Raw genomic sequence first — 19,923 nt, forward strand, 5'->3', positions numbered from 1 at the left:
GAAAGGACTAGTCATAAATTTAATAGCGTAAAAAATGATACAATACGCTCAAGTGAGTGTTATGCCGGGTACTCATTAGTGAACCGAAACTGTGATCGTTGCAGATACATTAAGCACTATGGACGCCAAATAATTAGTTCACGGGCCTAATAGATAATTATTTCGCATCTAGAGTTGGTCACAGTATCTGAAACGGGTACAGCTACGGCTCGCTAATGAGTACCCAGCTTTAGGGTAGCCGGAGAAGAATCATGTGCAAAGTTGGAACAGAACACGAAGTTGACCATCCTCAGTAATGAGGGAGGTACTGACCTACTGAAAAAAGAAGAAAATCGAATAATATAAAATATATAATTGTATATAATCATTACTACCCCCGAAAAGCCCACATGCATGTTTATTTACATTCAAATCGTGTGTTTTTATTTGGAACACAAACAATCATGATAATAGCAAAAATCACAAAGGAGGAAAAACTACCAGTAGGTACAAAACAATATTGCTGTATAAAAAGCATCAAACAAACACGAACCTGGCACAAAGTATAAAACAAAGTATGTTTTAGTGAAAAAAAATGTTATCGTTGGTTGAGTAACATGTATTGTGGTCGCTACCTAATATTATAAGTCGTAATAGATGATTATGTGAGATTTTGATTAGGCCAGAGCTTTTTGCAAAGTGTTCACATATACTTTTGTTCATTGGCAATGTATGGATAGGTAATAAATAATAATAAAGTGTATTATTATTTTTTTGGCGATTATAATAATACAACGAAAACCGGTTTCATCGCAACGGGTAACAACAGAATATTTAAACTCTTTCAGTTAACAAACACAATTTTATGTATCATGCGCCGTGTCCGGAAACTTGTACGTATGCAGTTCGCCGTATCACACTTCACCGTGAAATGTTATATCGGAAATATATGGCCGTTTATTAACGACAGTCCAATCTATTTGGGTCGTATAGTACTGACATAAAATCCATGACTAAATAAAACACGGTTCTTGTCAGTTTACACTTTACAGGAAGCCAGCAGCAAACAAATATTTAAAAATAGCCGATATACTGGATTATTTGTTGGGTTAGGTTAGATTTTCATTTTTGAATTCATGAATTTTGCCAAAATCAGCTATGACAATTGAATTATTGGTCATCTCTTTCCGATAAGAAAGCTCACGGCGAACTGTGCCACGGTGAAATGGTTTACGTACAATTTACATGTAACCACCATGCACTATTAAATTATATGTTGTGAAGAAACCGGTCTTGTAATAATATGTTATTGTAAGAATTACTTCAGCGAATAATATAGTCTAAAATGCCTCATGTTAGGATTTTCTTTGCATCCTGTTAAGTGTTCTTAGCATCTGGAATCTAGATAATGTAGGTACATCTTCTGTATGGCATTTTTACAGAAAAGATCTAGACATTTGCTAGTTAGCTAATCTGACACTACATAGTAGTTAGGTTCATGGCCGACTCCACAACCGTAATCTCTATCATGAGCTCTCTTTCTCCAGGCAGTTACACTCAGGCTCTCCACATGCATCTTGACATTATCCGCCCATCTCTTCCGGGTACAGCCCAGGGCTTCCTTCTTAAACTATATTGAGAATTCTAGATCTATCGCATCTAATAACAACAATATTATTATTATTTGTTTTTACATCCAAGAATTCAATATAGCGTTGTAAAATATCTGTTTTGAACATATTTAACTGTTCGCCCACGATAAGCATACGTCGCAGAAACTAGGTATCCCTCCTCTGTACGTTCGACCCGCCAATACCTATGTAATGTCTGTCTATTTTTCGCCGTTGCAATTTTAGGACCCATGCGGTGGAGTATGTGTTGCGCGGTGCACAGAAGGGTAAAAGTTACTGCGACACGTGGCAGTCGCGAGGGGTGGAGGTAGGCTGTTAATAAGTTAAACTTTGTCAGTCACACCTGCTTGTTTTCATTGAACTGAATACATTTTGCAGATAGTTCTGGTTAGTAATTAAAATTCAATTAAACCCTGCCTAAACCAAATCATAATAGTTTAGGTATGTTATGGGCGATCCGAAAAAAATAGTGCACACCTTTCAGTCATACTTGTTCGTTTTCGTTGAATTAAGAATACAAATTATTACAGATTTTGTTGGTTAGTTTTTTTTAATTCATTAAGCCCTGCCTAACCAAATCATAATCTAATAAATATCTAAAACTAATTATGGTTTAATTGCATAATTTTAGATACTAATATAAACTACGGTTTGCATTAGGCACGGTTTAATTGAATTTTAAAAATTAACAGACAATTATTATTACGTTTGACTGACAAAGTTTAATATACATTATTTATGTTGGATCTTAACAGCCTATCTCCACCTTCGCCACTAACATATCATAGGCGAACAGCCTTACTAGTAACTATGTGCTATTTTCTAAATATTATTAACCCAGAATAACTGCTTTCTGCCATCTCTTTCCCTGTGCATATCAGGAAGAAATTACGCATATAGGTACTTTCAATGCATGCCAAAATAATTATTTCGTGTTGCAGGAGTCTGGCGTGTTAGTGCGTAGTTTTGTTGGGGCTCTCGAGCTGATCGTCTCACTCCTCAAATGTGGAGAGAGCTGCGTCCTGGCAGCAGTCTGCGCGGCCATCGCCACCATCGCCAAAGACCGCGACAACCTGGCTGTCATATCAGACCACGGTGTCGTTGCCAAACTGGCTGCTCTAGGTCTGTTAATTTCCCAAAATTTTCTTTAATATATTCCTTTCCTAATTCAAATATTATCGTGAGATATAACTATTCTATTATCAGTAGTGTAGTGGGCACTCCAGCAACGTTTATAGCAGTTCTTATCAATATTATGTTACATACAATAATATTCAATCACGTCAATATATGTGTATAATATGTCCTTATTTTTAAATCAAGGACTTAAATCCTTTATAAACCTAATAAACTGGGCGTGAAATGTGAAAAAAAGCAATTAAACCGTCCAATTCCGATGCGATTATTGCAAAAAAATATAGCAATTGTTCGTGTAAGCTTTTTACCTAATTTCATCATTACACCAACCTGTTGATCTAACCATATTGTTTACTTCTGACTGAATGAAAATACAACATTTTAAGATGGGAGGGGGTCTTCTAGAATAATATAACTTATTAATACCCCGAGGCTTTTCCGATTACCTCTACACCGCTGTCCATGATGTTATCTAACATACTTTACTTAACATGCGTTTATCCCCCCCCCCATGCATTAACATAAGGTCAATCTAAGATAAATTATAACATCTCAAAATGTACAACCCTTCCGACCCCCTTTTTCCATCCGATCTATTGAAGAGTCTCTTTTTATTTTTTATAACTTGTTTCAAAATCTCTTTTAGATTTTAGGTTATATTATTGAAAATGGTAGCTGCCATTCAAAGTAATTGCTAGTCATATATATCAATTGTTGATACATGAAAATCTCGAATAGGATAAATATTTTATTATATTATTTTATTTGAATCTTTAAAAAGTTAATACGTTTGATTATGCAATGTTATTTTGCTTTAACGTTAGGTTTTTAGTAGAATGATACTAAAAAAGTTTTAATCAAAATGACATTAATAATATACTTACTTCGAGGTTCTAGCGTTAATTAATTTTATATCTAGTATTTTTTTGTTATGTTTCTCTTCAGAACTAAAAAAGTTGAATAGCGTTTCGAAATAAATTCAGATACAAATCAAAAACACTAATATAATATCGTTTCTGCTCTGCAGAACACACTAACTGGAGAATACTAGTTTTGAGTAATTTGACTTTGAAGTTGTTAAAATGTTTGAAATGGTCTATCATGTGAGTTTATTAAGGAATCGTAAAAAGGATGACTTTAAAATAAAGACTGTTTATTTATTAATAAGGTTTCCAGACAGTAAAGTTTGAAATAAGGAACATTTTGGTATAACTAACTCAATATGTCATTTTTTCGAATTAGTGTCTTCTGCCAGAACAGTGACGATATACAAACGGAGGCTGTTGGTTTCAAAGTCGGTAACTGCCATATACAGCTATTTTCAGATAATCGCAAAAAATCGTCAAGCATACTTGGGACTACTAATAGAATATTTTATTTTTGCAAACATATTATTATTAGACAAATTAGAAAAATCGAATAGAGGAATAAAAATTCATTAACGCAATTAAAATTAATAAAAAAAATATGTTTAAAGTTAGTCGTAAAATATTAAAAAATGGCGGCTAATGAATATAAACGACTTTGCAATCAATAATCGGTTTATTTCTAATTAACTCATTCACTGCGGACCTGTTAATTACTATTTAATTAACATCCTAATAGTATCTAATGGCAAACTAATTGACAACGCACCTGTTGCGTTGGACGCACGGGATCAATTTTAACTAATAAACGGCTCTTGATTTGGTATTTTATTAATATGCCTACAATATACGATGTAAAAGTAACTGCCGTACAAAATCAGAATCAATAAAAAATAAAAAGGTAGTTTACCGACTTTGAAACTAATAGCCGAAACTGGTTTTTGAGCAAATAATAAATTACGGAAATAGTACCAACCTACAATAAATAAAATCTTATTTTTTAACAAAATTTAGTTAATATTAAGTAAGTATGTCGTTCTATCAAGAAATAACACTGAGAAAAATTAATAAAAGTAATATTACAAAAATGCCAAAAATAAAAGAACAAACGTATAATAATGATAATCCTTAGGAAGATGCTACAAACAACCATGTACATAATTCGTTTTTTTAGACAACGAATATCGTAGACGTATATCACGGAAATAAGTTCAAAACAAAAATTAAACCGGTTTTTTTAAATTTAAACCGACGTTCTTCATGAGAACGGGCTGACTCTGATATTGTGTTACATCTCATGTAAACAAACTACACACATTCGAAAATTGTTACTCAGATTTAAATTAGGTACGCATGGATAAAATATCATATAAATAGTTTTTTTTAACGTTGAAAATATGTAACCAGAGAACTTGAAGGAAGCAGTTCCTTCATATTTTAATGTAGTCACATAATTACGTGGGTATATCGAATTTTTCGTACACATGAATCTATACGCGTTGAATTTCATTCGAATCAAAAAGCGAGGTCTCATTTTGCATTGTTTTAGTGGTTTTTATATAATTTCATTTCACGGCACCCTTAGTGCATAGAGATGTTTTTCACAGCGGCCTAATACAACACACCATTTTGAATCTCTGAATCGAACTGAACACAGCCTCTCAAAGTGCGAGGCCCGATTGGAGTTTATGTGCGAAGTCGCTAGGTATGGGGTAGGAATATTATTTTCCCATCAAAAAATGATTGACGATAGGGAAGGGAGATTGTTTATTATTGTGAATAGTTATTTTGAAATATTTTTTTAAATCTGAATTATTTATCGCGAGAATTGTCCTAAGACCACTCCCACTGTAATTTTTGAGCGAGGTGTGCCGCGTTGCCATCATGGCGTTTTTCTTGCTTACAAAATTTACATTTGGCGTATGACGTTAAATCTAACGTTTTTCGACATGGCAAACAGCTTAAAACTTCTCATAATAAAGCTAAAATTAGAATATTATACCAGATTTTCTTGAAAAACAACATGCTGGACCTTTTTTGTACATTATATCGTAGATATAATTTAAAAAAATGTTACGTACAAAGTGATAACTAAAATTTTTATCCGCATTAATTTTAATTTTTTTAATATATTTTATTAATTTTTGCATTGTTAATAATAAGACATCCTTTTAGATTTAAAAAAAAAATCTTGCACGTTATATTTCTGCAATCTAACTCATTTTCTTACCCCATCTGCGCATTTATTCTATACACAATACTGCTTTCGGCCGCTACGGCGGCTATTTAGGATAGGTTTGTATCGAAGTATTAGCACTTAAGTATAGTACAATAAGTTAGCCGTCTAAACAGTCAAAACTGTCTACCTCGCTATAAAATTTAGCATAGCCAAGAGAGGTGCTGTTAAAACATATCACTTATTGTAACAATTACAACTAAATTATTGTAATTTTTAAAATACGTGCTAATACTTCGATACAAACCTACCCTAGATAGCTGCCATAGCGGCCGAAAGCGGTCTTGTGTATAGAATAGATGCGCTGGTATATTTTTGTGAATGACAGTCAGCTGGATGTTAGCAATCAGCAAAGGATCGTCATCCTTTACAGTTTACAGTGTCAAGTTTACACAATCAAAATTGCAGTTCGTGCAGCTTGTGCAGTTATCCGTGCAAGCCGCACACTTTGAAAACCTCTGCCTCATTAGTCATTAGTTAAATTATAACCACTAATGAATCAGTCTGGTCAAAGTACCTATAATATTATGCAACTAGAAATTTGACCATGACACAATGTCGCCTTGGGCTGCTCGAAACTAAACCAATGCCACGATCAAGTAGTTATTTATTCAAGTTTTAATATGACATCTATAAATACCCAATGCGATATTATCGGTTAAGTAATTCAATTGAAAACTTTCCTTTGACATCTTCCACACAATATGGAATTCGTTTAATTTTATATAATAGCAATGATGCATTGAAATCATAGTGGAATTGTAAAATTATCAACATAAATAACAAATTAACCTGTTACCAAACATTTAAATGCATAATCGAGTTGTTTTACCTTTGGGCGACAATCAATGCATTCTTATGTAAGAAACACCCACCTACTGACACAACACAATCTAAAATGTTGTTTTAACAATCACTAAATTCGTTTGAAATCATATTTTTATTTATCGCATACGAATATAAAATTGTTTTAGTTCTATACGAAACGTGTTTTGAAAGGCGAAACCCGGGTCGTAAAAAAATACTCAAATGGAATAGTACAAAACTTAAATTCATTAGAAACGTGATTCGTTTATTTAAGGCTATACTTACATCAGTTGAGGCATGGTCTAAAAAGATCGTGGCTAGGCGATGCGCGGATTGCGGGTCGCGGGTGCAAATGACGCATGCCGAACGAAATATAATTTGTCATATAAATCCAACATGCGTCCATTTAATGTTCTGTTCATACGTTTTGGTGTTTGTCCGAAGAAATTCGGTTCAGACCAACCGATTCTAGCTCCAAAAAACCATAATTTGTATTGTACCATTCCCCGAACACGTGCAAATTATTCATGTTTTGATTTGAACGATTTCCAGAACTTTCTCGAATGATCTGGAAGAATCGAATTTCGAAATCCGCATAGCAATTACACTTAACTGCAAATCCTTCTAGAAGTTTCTCGAAACTACTGGAGCAAATCGAAAACTTCGAGGGACTTTTTTATTAATAATATTACTTGCATATATATTTTAAGTTTAAATTTAATTTAGATTATTTTATTGAATTGAATATTATCATTTACCTAGTTTCTTTAATAAAGAATATATATTTTATATATATTTTTTAGAAATATTTTTTATTTTTTTTTATAATTCTAAAAAAGGATTTTTTAAATGGTTTTTTAATATTTTTTTTAAATAACATTTTTTTTTTTTTCTTTAAATATTTTTTTCAATAATTTGAAAAAATATATAATTTTTTTTTAATTTTAAATTTTTTTTTTTTTTTTACTTTTTCTTTTACTTTAGTCATTTACTTATGCCACTAATCTTATATATATATATATTATATAATAAGCTTCTCCACAGCAACTCCACAAGAAAAGCAACGGCATGGGAAAACCTGCAGTCGATCCGCCCCCGGGAGGGGATAAGCCAATAGTTCCCGAGGACTGGTACAATACGCAATCCGACCCCTCCTCCGAGGACTCTGACACAGATGCAGTGCTTGACACCACCAAATCCGAAAAGGAAACGGTGAGAACTAGGGCGGAGGCTGCCACAAAGGCGAAAATCCTTGCTCGAAAGGCTGCGGATCTGAAAGCGGAAAAAATCCTAGCGGAAGCTGCCGTGAAAGCCAAAGCATCCGAACGCCAAGCGGCCACAGAAAGAAAAGAGAAGGAAGAGGCGGCAGCCACCAAGGCCAACAAGAAGGTCAAAAAGGTCAGGAAGGAAAGACGTTCCCTGGCTAAGGAAATACCACAGGACTCCGAGGAAACCCCGAGGCCAAACGCCAAGAATCCAAAGAGCGTTGCCCCTCCCGGGGATAGGATAGCCGACTCGGATGTTACGGACTCACAAAACGGGGCTACTAAGGTTGCTCAAGCAATCCAAAGAGTGAAAGAATTACTCACCGGCGACGGAAATATCCCCGCATCGACAATTAAGGCGATAACAATGGAACTGGAGGCAGTCGTCGCGGAGACTTGGTCTCTCGCAATCAAGCTTGAATCCAGCAAAGCCATACTGGAAGATCGTGCCTCCTACATAAACGCGGTTGCCGCTGCCACTGGTGACGCAGTCAGTGAAGGAACCAAGTATTCTTGGAGCGACGTCACTCGAAAAGGCGCCAAGCCGGTCAGACAGACTTCTCCGGAATGGCCAATTGTGCCACCAACAACCGCCGCAAGGCCCGGCGTGTTCTTTTTTCCTACACAAGAAGGAATGGAGTCTCCGGCCACTAAAGAAGTCGTCAAGAAAGCCATCGTGCCCGCGGAACTAAAAGTCCAAATAACGGGCTTGAGAATGGTACGTGGAGGTGGGGTAATCATTCACCCCAGAACCGAGGAAGAGGCCAAACGACTGGCCGCCGCTCCTGGTCTAAAGGAGGCCGGTCTCCGGGCTGAAATCGCAGGAAAAAGGCTCCCGCGGATAATTGTATTCAACGTGCCGGTCAAGACGACGGAGGACGACCTTAAGGAAGCCATTAAGGCCAACACTCAAGAGGTCACGGGTCTCCCCTCGGAGGCATACCGCCATGTTAAACTGAGCCACAGGGCAGGCCCCAGAATCGGAAAATGTCACATGGTGATATCAGTCCCGGCAAAGGTGAGGGAAGCGCTCATCAATGACGGGCGCATATATATGGGATGGGAATCCTTCCCAACCAAAGACTTTTGTGGCGTCGTCAAGTGCACAAGGTGTCACTTATACGGCCACATGGCAAAGAATTGTTCGGCGAGAAGCGCCACATGCGGCCATTGCACCGAGGAAGGACACGATAGGGCTGAATGCCCTAATATTAAGGCCCCCGGAAAGTGCCCGGCCTGCGCCAGGCACAAGAAGCCGCATCAACATGCAGCGATCGACCCTGACTGCCCAGCGCGCAAGTACGCAATGGCACAGGAGCGGAACCGAACGGATTATTCGATTCAATGATTCGGTTCGGTCAGTTAAATGCGGGCAAAGGGAAGGCTATAACGGCGGAGCTGATCAAGACGGTTCGGGAAATGGACATCGATTTGGTCCTGGTGCAGGAGCCTTACTCCTACGGCCCCAACCTGGGTTTCAGTGGGGGTCGGGTAATGCACCACGGCCTGGGGTCCATGGCCTGCATCTTCGTTGCGAATCCTACCCTAGTGGTGCTACACCTTGCCCACTTGTCGAGCGAACTCTTTGCCGTAGCGGAGGTCTCCGACCGATCGGGGAACTCCATTGTGGTGGTCTCTTCTTACTTTAAATTCAGCGTAAACATCCTGAAATGCGTCGAGCAGCTCGATAAAATTCTGGTTGCATGCCGCGGCAAACAGATTATAGTGGGAGCGGACGTCAACGTTCAATCATGGCTGTGGGCCCCCCGGGGGCCGCGGTCTGGCCGGGACAATCCGGCGCCCCTCGAGGAACTCGTGGCAACTCACGACCTGACGGTGCTGAATAACTCTAATGGTCCAGCCACATTCTCTACCAACAATGGGGAATCTCACATTGATGTCACTTTGATATCCAATGGTTCTGCCGGACGCGTCGTGAACTGGACTGTCCATTTGGAAGCGTCAGCAAGCGACCACCGTCTGATCACGTTCGCCTACAGGACCGAGAGGGGCCACGCGTCTCTCGCTCCACTTGTGAGCGAGTCACTGCCGAGGCGTTTCAGGACCAAGGGAACCGACTGGGTACGTTTTGACCGCGAGTTTGCTGAGGGTCTGGACAGGATGGCCTCGCGCCCTCCGCCAAAGGACATGCACGCTGCGGCTGAGGACCTCACGAATCTCATTATTGAAAAAGCGGAGGGCACTATCGGAAGGACGACCCCGAGACCGCCGAACCTCGCACCCTGGTGGAAGCCGAGACTGACAAGACTGAGAGACACGATGAGGAGGGCCAGAAGGGCCTTACAAGCAGCGCGAAGATCGCTGGAGGGGCCGCTGCACGCGGACCATCCGCTTGCGGTCACCTACAGGACCACTAGACTCAAGTTCAAAAAGGCAATCAGTAAGGCTAAGAAGGTGCACTGGAGAGAGTTCGTCACTGAAATGGGTGGCAATGATCCGTGGGGCCCCCCCTTCCGCGTGATGAAGCTTGGCCTACGGCCCGGAAAAGTCATGTCGGCGGTACGGCGCCCCGACGGATCGTTCACCAATAGCTCTGAAGAGTCCGCCACAGTCCTGTTGGATGCTCTTATCCCGCAGGACAACGAGTCGCTCGACATTGACAACGACCGATTTCAGCAGCTTCGCGTCTATGCGCTGCTCCCCTTAAACACTCCGCGATCCGCAGCCACTACCATGTCCGAGCTAGGGATCCTGTTTGCCAGCCTCCCGATTGGCAAAGCCCCGGGGCTTGACTGCATAGATAACGCGCTAGCGAGAAGGGCGTGGTCTCTTGCCTCACACGAGATCACGCAACTCTACAAAGAATGCATGAGTAGTGGCATATTCCCCGACTGCTGGAAAAAGGGTCATCTCACGGTGATCCCCAAAGCCGGCAGTCGCCCTCCTTGTGACCCGAAAGCGTATAGACCGATTACGCTCCTTCCCGTCTTCGGGAAGATATTGGAAAGATTGATAAACAGCAGGATTGAGTCCCACCTGTCGGAAAACTGTCCAATCTCGCAAAGACAATTTGGGTTTAGACCCGGAAAGTCCACCGAGGATGCGATTCGCTTTGTGATCGATTCTGTGGAGAGCTCTGGCAAGGACCTCGTTGCCGGGATTTTTCTCGACATAGCGGGCGCGTTTGATACTGCGTGGTGGCCCTTGGTTCTGGCAAAGCTTAGGCTGAAACAGATCCCCGGGGACCTCTTTGCCTTAGTTCAAAGCTACTTCAGCAATAGGGAGATAACCTACGACTCCGGCCCCAGCCTGATTCACAGGAGGACCACCATGGGGTGTCCTCAGGGCTCCGTCCTGGGACCCCTTCTGTGGAACATTCTGTTTGACGACGTTCTGTCCCTGCCACTGCCTCCGGGCTGCACGCTCGTTGCGTACGCCGACGACTTGCTCCTGCTTGTTGGGGCGACCAGCCGACCGGCACTTGAGCGTGCAGCCACGGACGCCTTGGGCAGAATCCTTAATTGGGGATTGCTGAACAAGCTGACCTTTGCCCCGAGCAAAACGGAAGCTGTCCTCCTCAGGGGTAGTTCTCGGGTCAACATAACTCGACGGCCGCCCACGGTTCGTTTTGGCCAGACCTCAGTGCGTTTCTCCGAAAGGGTTACGTATCTGGGAGTAATTCTTGATGACAAGCTGTCTTTCGTTCACCACGCCAAGACGGCCGTCTCTAAGGCCAATTCGGCCTATCAGAGAATGGCCCGAATGGCGGGCAGCAATTGGGGACTTAAGCCTAGAGCCCTTAAGGTTGCATACGGCGCAATTTTCATGGGAATTGCCGGTTACGCCTCCAGCATTTGGCATTCTCGAGTAAACTCCTTAACTCTCGTGAGACGCGCACTATTAAGCGGGCAGCGACTTGCGCTGATCTCGCTTACCAAAGCCTACCGCACAACTTCTACTGACGCGCTTGCCGTACTCGCGGGGGTGCTACCCCTCGATCTGCACGTCCAAGTCAGAGGATCGATCACCCTCCTCTTGAGGGGGATCAGCACAATACTCGCCGGTGTCCATCTGACACCACCGCAGAGATCCGAGGACGTTCCTTACAGGAAGACTGTAAGTGACATTGTGTACAAGACCGCATTTGCGGCATGGCAGGCGAGGTGGACCGCCTCCCCCAAGGGGCGGCACACTTACCGTTTTTTTCCAGACGTATTCTGCAGGCACCAAACTAGAAGACTCCAACCTTCGCACTGGATTAGCCAGTTCCTCACCGGCCATGGCAACTTCGCCGCCAGACTCCACGAGTTTGGCTTGATAGTAGATGGGCCGGGTTGTACCTGCGGGCATGACCACCAAGATGTTGAACACATCCTCTGGGATTGCCCGCTTATGGAATTCGAACGAGCGGAGCTGTTTGCCAGGGTCCGTCCTCACACGGGCCCAATTGGTCATGGAGATCTGGTAGCAACCGAGGCCAACTTTGCGGCATTTGAGAAATTTGCAGCGTCGTATGGGGAGCGGGATAGTCCCGACTCTTCTGTAGACTCATCCATTTCAATTCGTGACACTCAGTATGCGGGTACACAAAGCGCTTAACGTCAGCGGACAGCAGAGCCAGTCCAAAAACAAACATTTTCTTTCTTAACTTTCTTCTTTCAGCACTACGGTGCATGGTTGCAGCATCAGTCCCGTGCGGCTCCGTCTCGGGACGGAATGAGCACTTAAAATCACTTCTTTCAGACACGTTTAAAGCGTCATAGAAAGCGGCCGTGCATATCCACGGTTGTGCATATATGACGGGTGGTGGTGGGCACTTTAACGTATGTTCTATTAGTAACAATAATAATATATCCATTGACATGTTTTCTTTTTCAAGTAAATGGGTAACGTTTTTAGTCATCTTTACACGATTTAAGAATTAACACCCCCGTCGCCATCACGAAACAAATTGATGTATTCACACCTCGACGTTCGCTCTCCGATTGCCAGCGAGTCCAAAATTTCGTCGCGTCTATAGTTGAAAATTATTATCATACCGGACCCGGAAATTTCCGTGATTAATGTTTATTCCTTTTAATATCGGACCCGGAAATTTCCGGTTTTTTTCCAGGCCGTAATTAATCTAATATTTTCAGCCATCTATTGACTTTTTCGAAAAACTTTTGATGCAGTCAAGTAAGCAAAAATTCAAACCACTCTTCTGCATCGTTTGTTAGTAGATACTACTACTATCGACTGGAAAACTTGCCGGTATTGATTGGGTTAACCGGTTAACCCAATCATCCATATCGGATCATTATACCGGATCATTATACCATCATATCGGATCATTTTACGAATAGCAAAATACAAATGTTCGTGTTACTTCTTATTACTTATTAATCTTATTGTAATTAAATAATTTGCACAGTGATAGTCAAATAAAATTAAAAAAAAAATAGTTAGGATCCGTTTTTACATTGCCACTTCATATTTATGGTGAGTTAAACATGATTCGAACTTTGTATAAAAAGTTATACGTCCTACTTAGGCTAATATTGGATTGTGACTCCTTTGCCTTTTTGTGTTACTAGTTACCATTCACTCAGTAATAAAATAACATATCTAATTATTTTAATGTGGAGTCCTGCTTCAAATATTTATAAACATAAAATAAATCTATTTTTTTCTTAATGATAATGATAATAATACTTACATCATTCTGAAAACAAGACCTCATTTATAGAATGTTGTAATAAGTTATGGAATTTATTTTATTTTACTTTGACGTCGATTTAATCAACTTGATCGTCGGTGAACTTGTATTGTTTAAATCCTCAGCATTTTAATGATGATGTATCGATAAATTATTTATATTTTGTAAGAGACGGAAAATAATTGATGGTATGAGAATATTACAACTTTTGACAGTATGATTCGTTGAAAGGAGACTATTATTCGCCCGCGGTGCTGAGAATTTATAATTACTCTAAAATATTAAAAGTTTAAATAATTTTATTGCATTTGTCTAATTAGATAGGTAGTCAGGAAGAAATATTATTATATAGTTGGCATTGAACTGGCGCGCACAAAGAGAAATGGAGGTGTCCAATCTCTTTGGTTTAAGGGGACTGTTTGCAAAAAATATCCATACATAATATTAATTGTTTATTGATTTTTTAATACTGCGGGAGGGTTGGGTTACGAGAATCTATCAAGTTTTACTGGCTTCCGCTTTTACTCAGTCTTCTATTTATAGCTTCTCGTCACTTCAACAGCGGAATACTGCATTTTCAGATATATTCTCCATACCCAGACACTCCCTGTATTTGGTCTGCACTCTGCAGGTATGACTTTGTGTGGAGTGTTAACTTACGAGTTATTGCGAGCTGTTGCATCCACAAGTGGTTATCAAACGCGCGTGTCTTAACAGACATACGTATTAGAATTGTTAATGTCCGTTTGTATCGTCCACTCATACAACTTAAGACAAAAATTAAGACGGGAAATATTGTAATGCTGCTTAAGGGCTACACTGTCCCTGGGGACGTATCTGCTTATACAATTTTTTTATGTGAATTTGTATTAAAATGTAAGCATACAAATCAATATACATAACTACAACTGTTTGACAGCAGCAATAATAAAACTAATTGAATTAACCTAACCCTTTATATTATTTATTTCAAGTAAACACGACAGACGACGACCTTCGGCGTGGCTTGGCAGAAGCGATCGCATACTGCTGCGACTGGTCTCACAATCGCCAGGAGTTTGGCCGTCTCGGAGCAATAGAACCTCTGGTGGGCTACCTGACTTCGAAGGATATTAGAGTGCATCGATCCACAGCGCTGGCCCTCTACCATCTTTCCTACTATTCCATCAACTGTGTGACCATGCATCAGGTGAGTTTCGTTAAAATCGCATATTATATTTAAACAAAAGACTAAATGTAACCAATGTATCAAGCCATAACTATCTATATAACATAATTAATCACTGGTTGCATTTTATGCGCGGGGGCAGAGAATAACAACAATAATAATATGGCAACTTAATTCATTGGCAGATTTAGCGATTCCATTTTCCGATAGCTCTAAGTGACATTTTTAAGTAGGTAAGAAAATGAGAATTCTTTTAGTGTAGCCAAGCTGGCCAATAGATATTTTTTGATTTACATTAACTTTAATAGCAACACATTTTATTTCATCGTATTTTATAAATCCAGAGTGAGGTGAACACAGGATATAGTGACATTAATTATAGGCCATCCATGGACTGAAACCGTATGCGGTTAAGAACCGTGTGGCATACTAAACTTATCTTTTCTGTTCATGGAAATATATTTTCACAAACTATATTATAAGCATCTCATCGTATCCGTTTATACCATACACTTATATTTTCATGAACAAAAATCATAAGTTTAGTATGGCATACGGATCTAAACCGCATACGGTTTCAGTCCATGGATGGCCTATTAGTATGTATAAATAATATGCCTAAAATGATTAATTGTCATACAAATAGTGAATTATAGTGCCTATACATGTGCATGGATTTACTACTGCTACTAATTCACGATGTTTGATCCTGAGATGATCATATTACGGGCCCCCACAGAGTGGAGGTTGTATTAATAGATTTTTTACGAGAAATTGATGTTAGCCACTCGCCCAACCTATATATCCATACTCTGACTCCAAACACAAATTGAAAAACAATATGTGTATTTGCCAGACCCAGGATTCGAACCTGGGACCCACGACATTACAAACCGACGCTTAACCCGTTCTGACAATTTGTATGGATTTACTGTCACTAATAGTGTGTAAATTAAACTATTGCTATAATAACTGTTTACACGGAAAAGTGAATACTGACTCACCATTATCATTCATCAAACGTAAGAGAGACGCGTTATTGTTATTGTATGGTAGCATAATGGCCGCGCGGCGTCGTGGGTTCCAGGTTCGAATCCTGGGTCTGACGAGTACCTAAGTGGACATGGACCTAATTGATTGAGCAAGTGGCTGACATCCATTTCTCGTAAAAGCAAAAATCTGTTAATACAAACCTCCAATCTGTGGAGGCCCATAATGATCTTATTAGGATCGGACATGGCCGGGGACAAGTTGTAAAAATTGGTCGAAATGCTCTGTGCAGTGTAGTTCGTATTTTTCCTGCAGGAACGCCACTATCGTTATACTGCCGCGTGAAAATTCAGATACTGCTGAACTTTTTTGATCCATGCATGCGATGTTGCGACTTACACGATAATATGTGTCTACATGTGCATTTTCTTGTTATCAGTAAATCCATGGACGTGTGAACAGGGTACTATGTTTGGGATTTATTGATTCTTTACATTCAATTCATTACATATTTATGCAATAATATTCTTATATAATTATGTAATATTAATTGTGACATACCTACGTAAATATTATATTCGACAGATATACAACAATGTACTTCACGTGGATTATGATTGATAAAATCGGATAATACATTGATAAGAAGTTAATCACTTGTATCCAAATATAACTGTGCAATCGTTGATTCGATTAGTCTTTATCATTACGTAGAATGTAGATAATAGTGAACATTACTAAATATATTGTAAAAAAATAGATTAGGTCGATTTGATCAATTATATTTGGACGTTGCTTACAATCATATTTTATAAGTTTTTAACACATTGTTAACTCTCACACTTTTCGACTTGATTAATCAGACCTACAATGTATTTACCTACCAATGGCGTGCGGTGTCTTTTTAGATCGGTCATACTTTTGAAAGGCATAAATTATGATGTTGAAATCATAAGAGGGGTATTTTGAGATGAGCACTTTGTCATGCCGGATTTTCCAATCTTGAAATAGGAAATATAAATATTTCCACTTTCTATGTAGCGTTCTTGTCATTATTTCTTTTCACACCACACCACATTTTATCCCATAGGTAGCAGTTCCAGACAACTAGTACCTATGTCATTAAATTTATTTGTTGACTTTATTCAAATTCACATTATTTTTTTATATATTATATAAATATAGTGAACAACATGACATTTAGAACAAAGAAATATTATAAAACAGTATTATATAATAGTTATTAAACAGTAAAAGTGTAAATACAAAAAAATATAAATCAGATATAAGGAAGTCCACCGGATGAGCTAAGCAGACCCTAATTTAAGAATTTATGAAACAATGCCCACCTAGGTATACTCATCCTCACGCAGGTGGAATATGTCAATATCCGAAGTGATTTGGTTGAAGAGAGTTATTGCCCTCCCAATTGGCATTACCAATGGCAGGTTAGTTCTGCACCTTGGGAGAACAAGCAAATGATGCACCCGATTTCTAAAATAATTATCAGGGACACGCAGGTCAATACTACCAAGAATGGCAGAGTTATAAAGTAATATCAGATGAATATCTCGTAATAATTAAGGCATGCACCGCAACCACAGCATCTATGGATTGCACGCCACATGTATTTACGCATATACATATAATATGTAAACAGTTGTGATATATATATATATATATATATATGAAAACGGTTTCAAAATTTATTTCACTCATAATAGGTCTGTTTCTACAGAAAATAATATGTCAACAGAATACAACTTGTACATGTTACAATCATTATTAAATAATTATCCACATGCTTCTAATAATTATCTTAACGCACGGATAATTTACACACGGACGTATTTATGCAGGAATCAATAAATTCACATGACAAGCAAACAATAAAAAAAATACTTTTTGTAAAATATAAAAATACCTAATTAAATATCTACCCCATATTGTTGTTCAGTAAACACGACCGTACAGATGGGTTACCGAATAACCTAGTACATGTAAAACATGCCAAGCACAAAAACACCATTTCACTCTGTCTAATGCAATAAAATTAATCCCATCAAATCAAATAATTACCAGAGGAATATAGTATTTGTCATCATCAGCAGTAAAATTTGGGAGCTTTATTTTCGTATCGAAATTACAACGTGTTGTCGCATCTTATAATGTAATGTTTGAAATAATTATATAATCTGTTTCCATGACATTATTCGTAAGTATTATTTTTCATATGCATATTCCTGATTATTTTGTTTAAATTACAATTTCACAGTATTTGTTATAATATGTTGGTATTTACGTGATTTTTGTTAGATTTTCACTATATTGGTTTTTGCAAATATGTATATGCTCGCAATATTCTCTTGCGTTTTATATTTATCTTGTATGTGTACCTAACCTACGTTTAAAAAATAACAGCTCGGTTTGTTTTGCTATTTAAATGTTTATTTTTATTTTTAGTTATTTGTCCACGTTTATAAAATACTAATAGTTTGTTTCGTACAAAGCAACACCGACATATTTTCCGGATATTAATAAAATAATGTTCTACAATCTACATCGATATACGATATTATTCAAGGGACTGTTAAGAAATGGCAATTATCGAAACTAATATCAACGATAACAAGATAATTTTATGTTTTACAGAGGCGGTTAATTGCAGCAATAAGTTAACCGTCTAAAACTTTAAATTGTCAAAAAGTGCTATGTTTTAACAGACCCTCTGTTGGATTTATTTAATTTTAGAGCGACATTAGACAGTTTTGACAGTATATACGGCTAACTTATTGTAACAATTATAATACCTACCTCAATATATAAATATGATAAACTACCGTCGATATCCGCCTTGTGTATATAATCGACCCACTGAACTTACTGAATTTAATTATATTGTTTTAGTTTCCGACGAAATTAATAATCGCGTAAGTGTACATACTCCATAGGTTATAATTTATGACGGCCACTGTACATTTAAGATATTATGTTAAATTGCATTACTGTTATCGGGAGATGGCGTGTTCATAATGATTAGACATATTGTGTTATTAAAATTTAATATAATTAATTAGTATACAGATTGACATTTTTCGACAATCTTCGCGATAATCTTTTAAAAAACACGCCAGCTGTTGAACTTGTCCTAAATAATAATGCAAATCAAACGTAAATGAATCAGTAATAAACTAATAACATACCTAATTAGTTTATTTTATAGTATGTATATCATGAAAGAAGAATGAAATATTATAATATTATGGTCGTTAGTTTGTTTACTTATTTAAGAAAACAAAACATTGTGGACATAACAAATATTATGCTCACAAGAGAGAAGAAAAAATAAATAAAAACAACACATCCAACTTTATACAGAGCATATACACATCACGTCACTGAAAATAGCGCATTGACTAGTCTTGAACCCCTCGCTAATGGCGTATGATAGGCTTGACAGGATAGTTATTATGGTATTAAAAATACATACAACACAAAATAAATAATATGTACACTTCTAAAGTTTCTTTGCCTTTTACAAGAAAAAAAATATTTATAAACTTTATCAATTACGTATTACCTATTTATTATCAATATAATTAATTTATCTATCTACTACCTACCTCTATTAATTGAAGAGCTCGGAATTTGAAAGATCTAAGTCAGTGTTGCCAATTATCAATAACACAATAATTAATTATTATCGCACAATTACCATAGTATTAATAAAGATTGGAGTGTGAATACCGTGGTACCTATCGTATCATGATTTTATTTTGATCCCGCATAAAATATGTGAAAGAGAACTTTACTATAATAGATTTAATTTAAGCCAATTGTAATTCAAAATAACCACGTCCATCATTCAGTGATACAGCTTATTAAAGGAAAGTGAAAGATGTGAGCTCGATTCCAACTCAGTCCAACATTTTTTCGGGGATATTTTCTAATATTAAAAAAAAATACATATTTTCTATTATTAATATATCTACTGGTATTCTATAATCTAACGTATTTATGACATGTTTGTATTTTTAATAATTAATGCAAGTATTAATATAGGTATATATCCAATAAACAAATATTGAAATAATTATTGGTTATGTATTATCCATTTTACCATGATCTTACCTCTCATGCTCGGAATAATACGTTTACCTGCATAATATCAAAGTCGTTTTTCTT

The 19,923-nt window shown here is 38.0% G+C and overlaps 2 protein-coding genes across 2 annotated transcripts in view; one reads left to right on the plus strand and one right to left on the minus strand.

Annotated features, from left to right (window-relative positions):
* Positions 1 to 19,923, minus strand: part of LOC147064852 (SEC14-like protein 2) — a 69,720-nt gene that overhangs the window by 22,816 nt on the left and 26,981 nt on the right. The gene's annotated exons all lie outside the window — the stretch shown is intronic.
* The window catches only part of gudu (Armadillo repeat-containing protein gudu), a 32,827-nt gene that overhangs the window by 9,886 nt on the left and 3,018 nt on the right, over positions 1 to 19,923 (plus strand). Inside the window, exons 5-6 of the mRNA XM_085957624.1 lie at positions 2,552 to 2,732; positions 14,555 to 14,769. Of these exons, the coding sequence (XP_085813750.1) occupies positions 2,552 to 2,732; positions 14,555 to 14,769 (396 nt within the window). The remainder of the gene's footprint in view (positions 1 to 2,551; positions 2,733 to 14,554; positions 14,770 to 19,923) is intronic.

This window comes from Rhyacophila brunnea, unplaced genomic scaffold, assembly GCF_057557595.1.
Source record: "Rhyacophila brunnea isolate RB1 unplaced genomic scaffold, BYU_Rbru_1.0 scaffold_7, whole genome shotgun sequence".
Taxonomy (NCBI): Eukaryota; Metazoa; Arthropoda; class Insecta; order Trichoptera; family Rhyacophilidae; genus Rhyacophila; species Rhyacophila brunnea.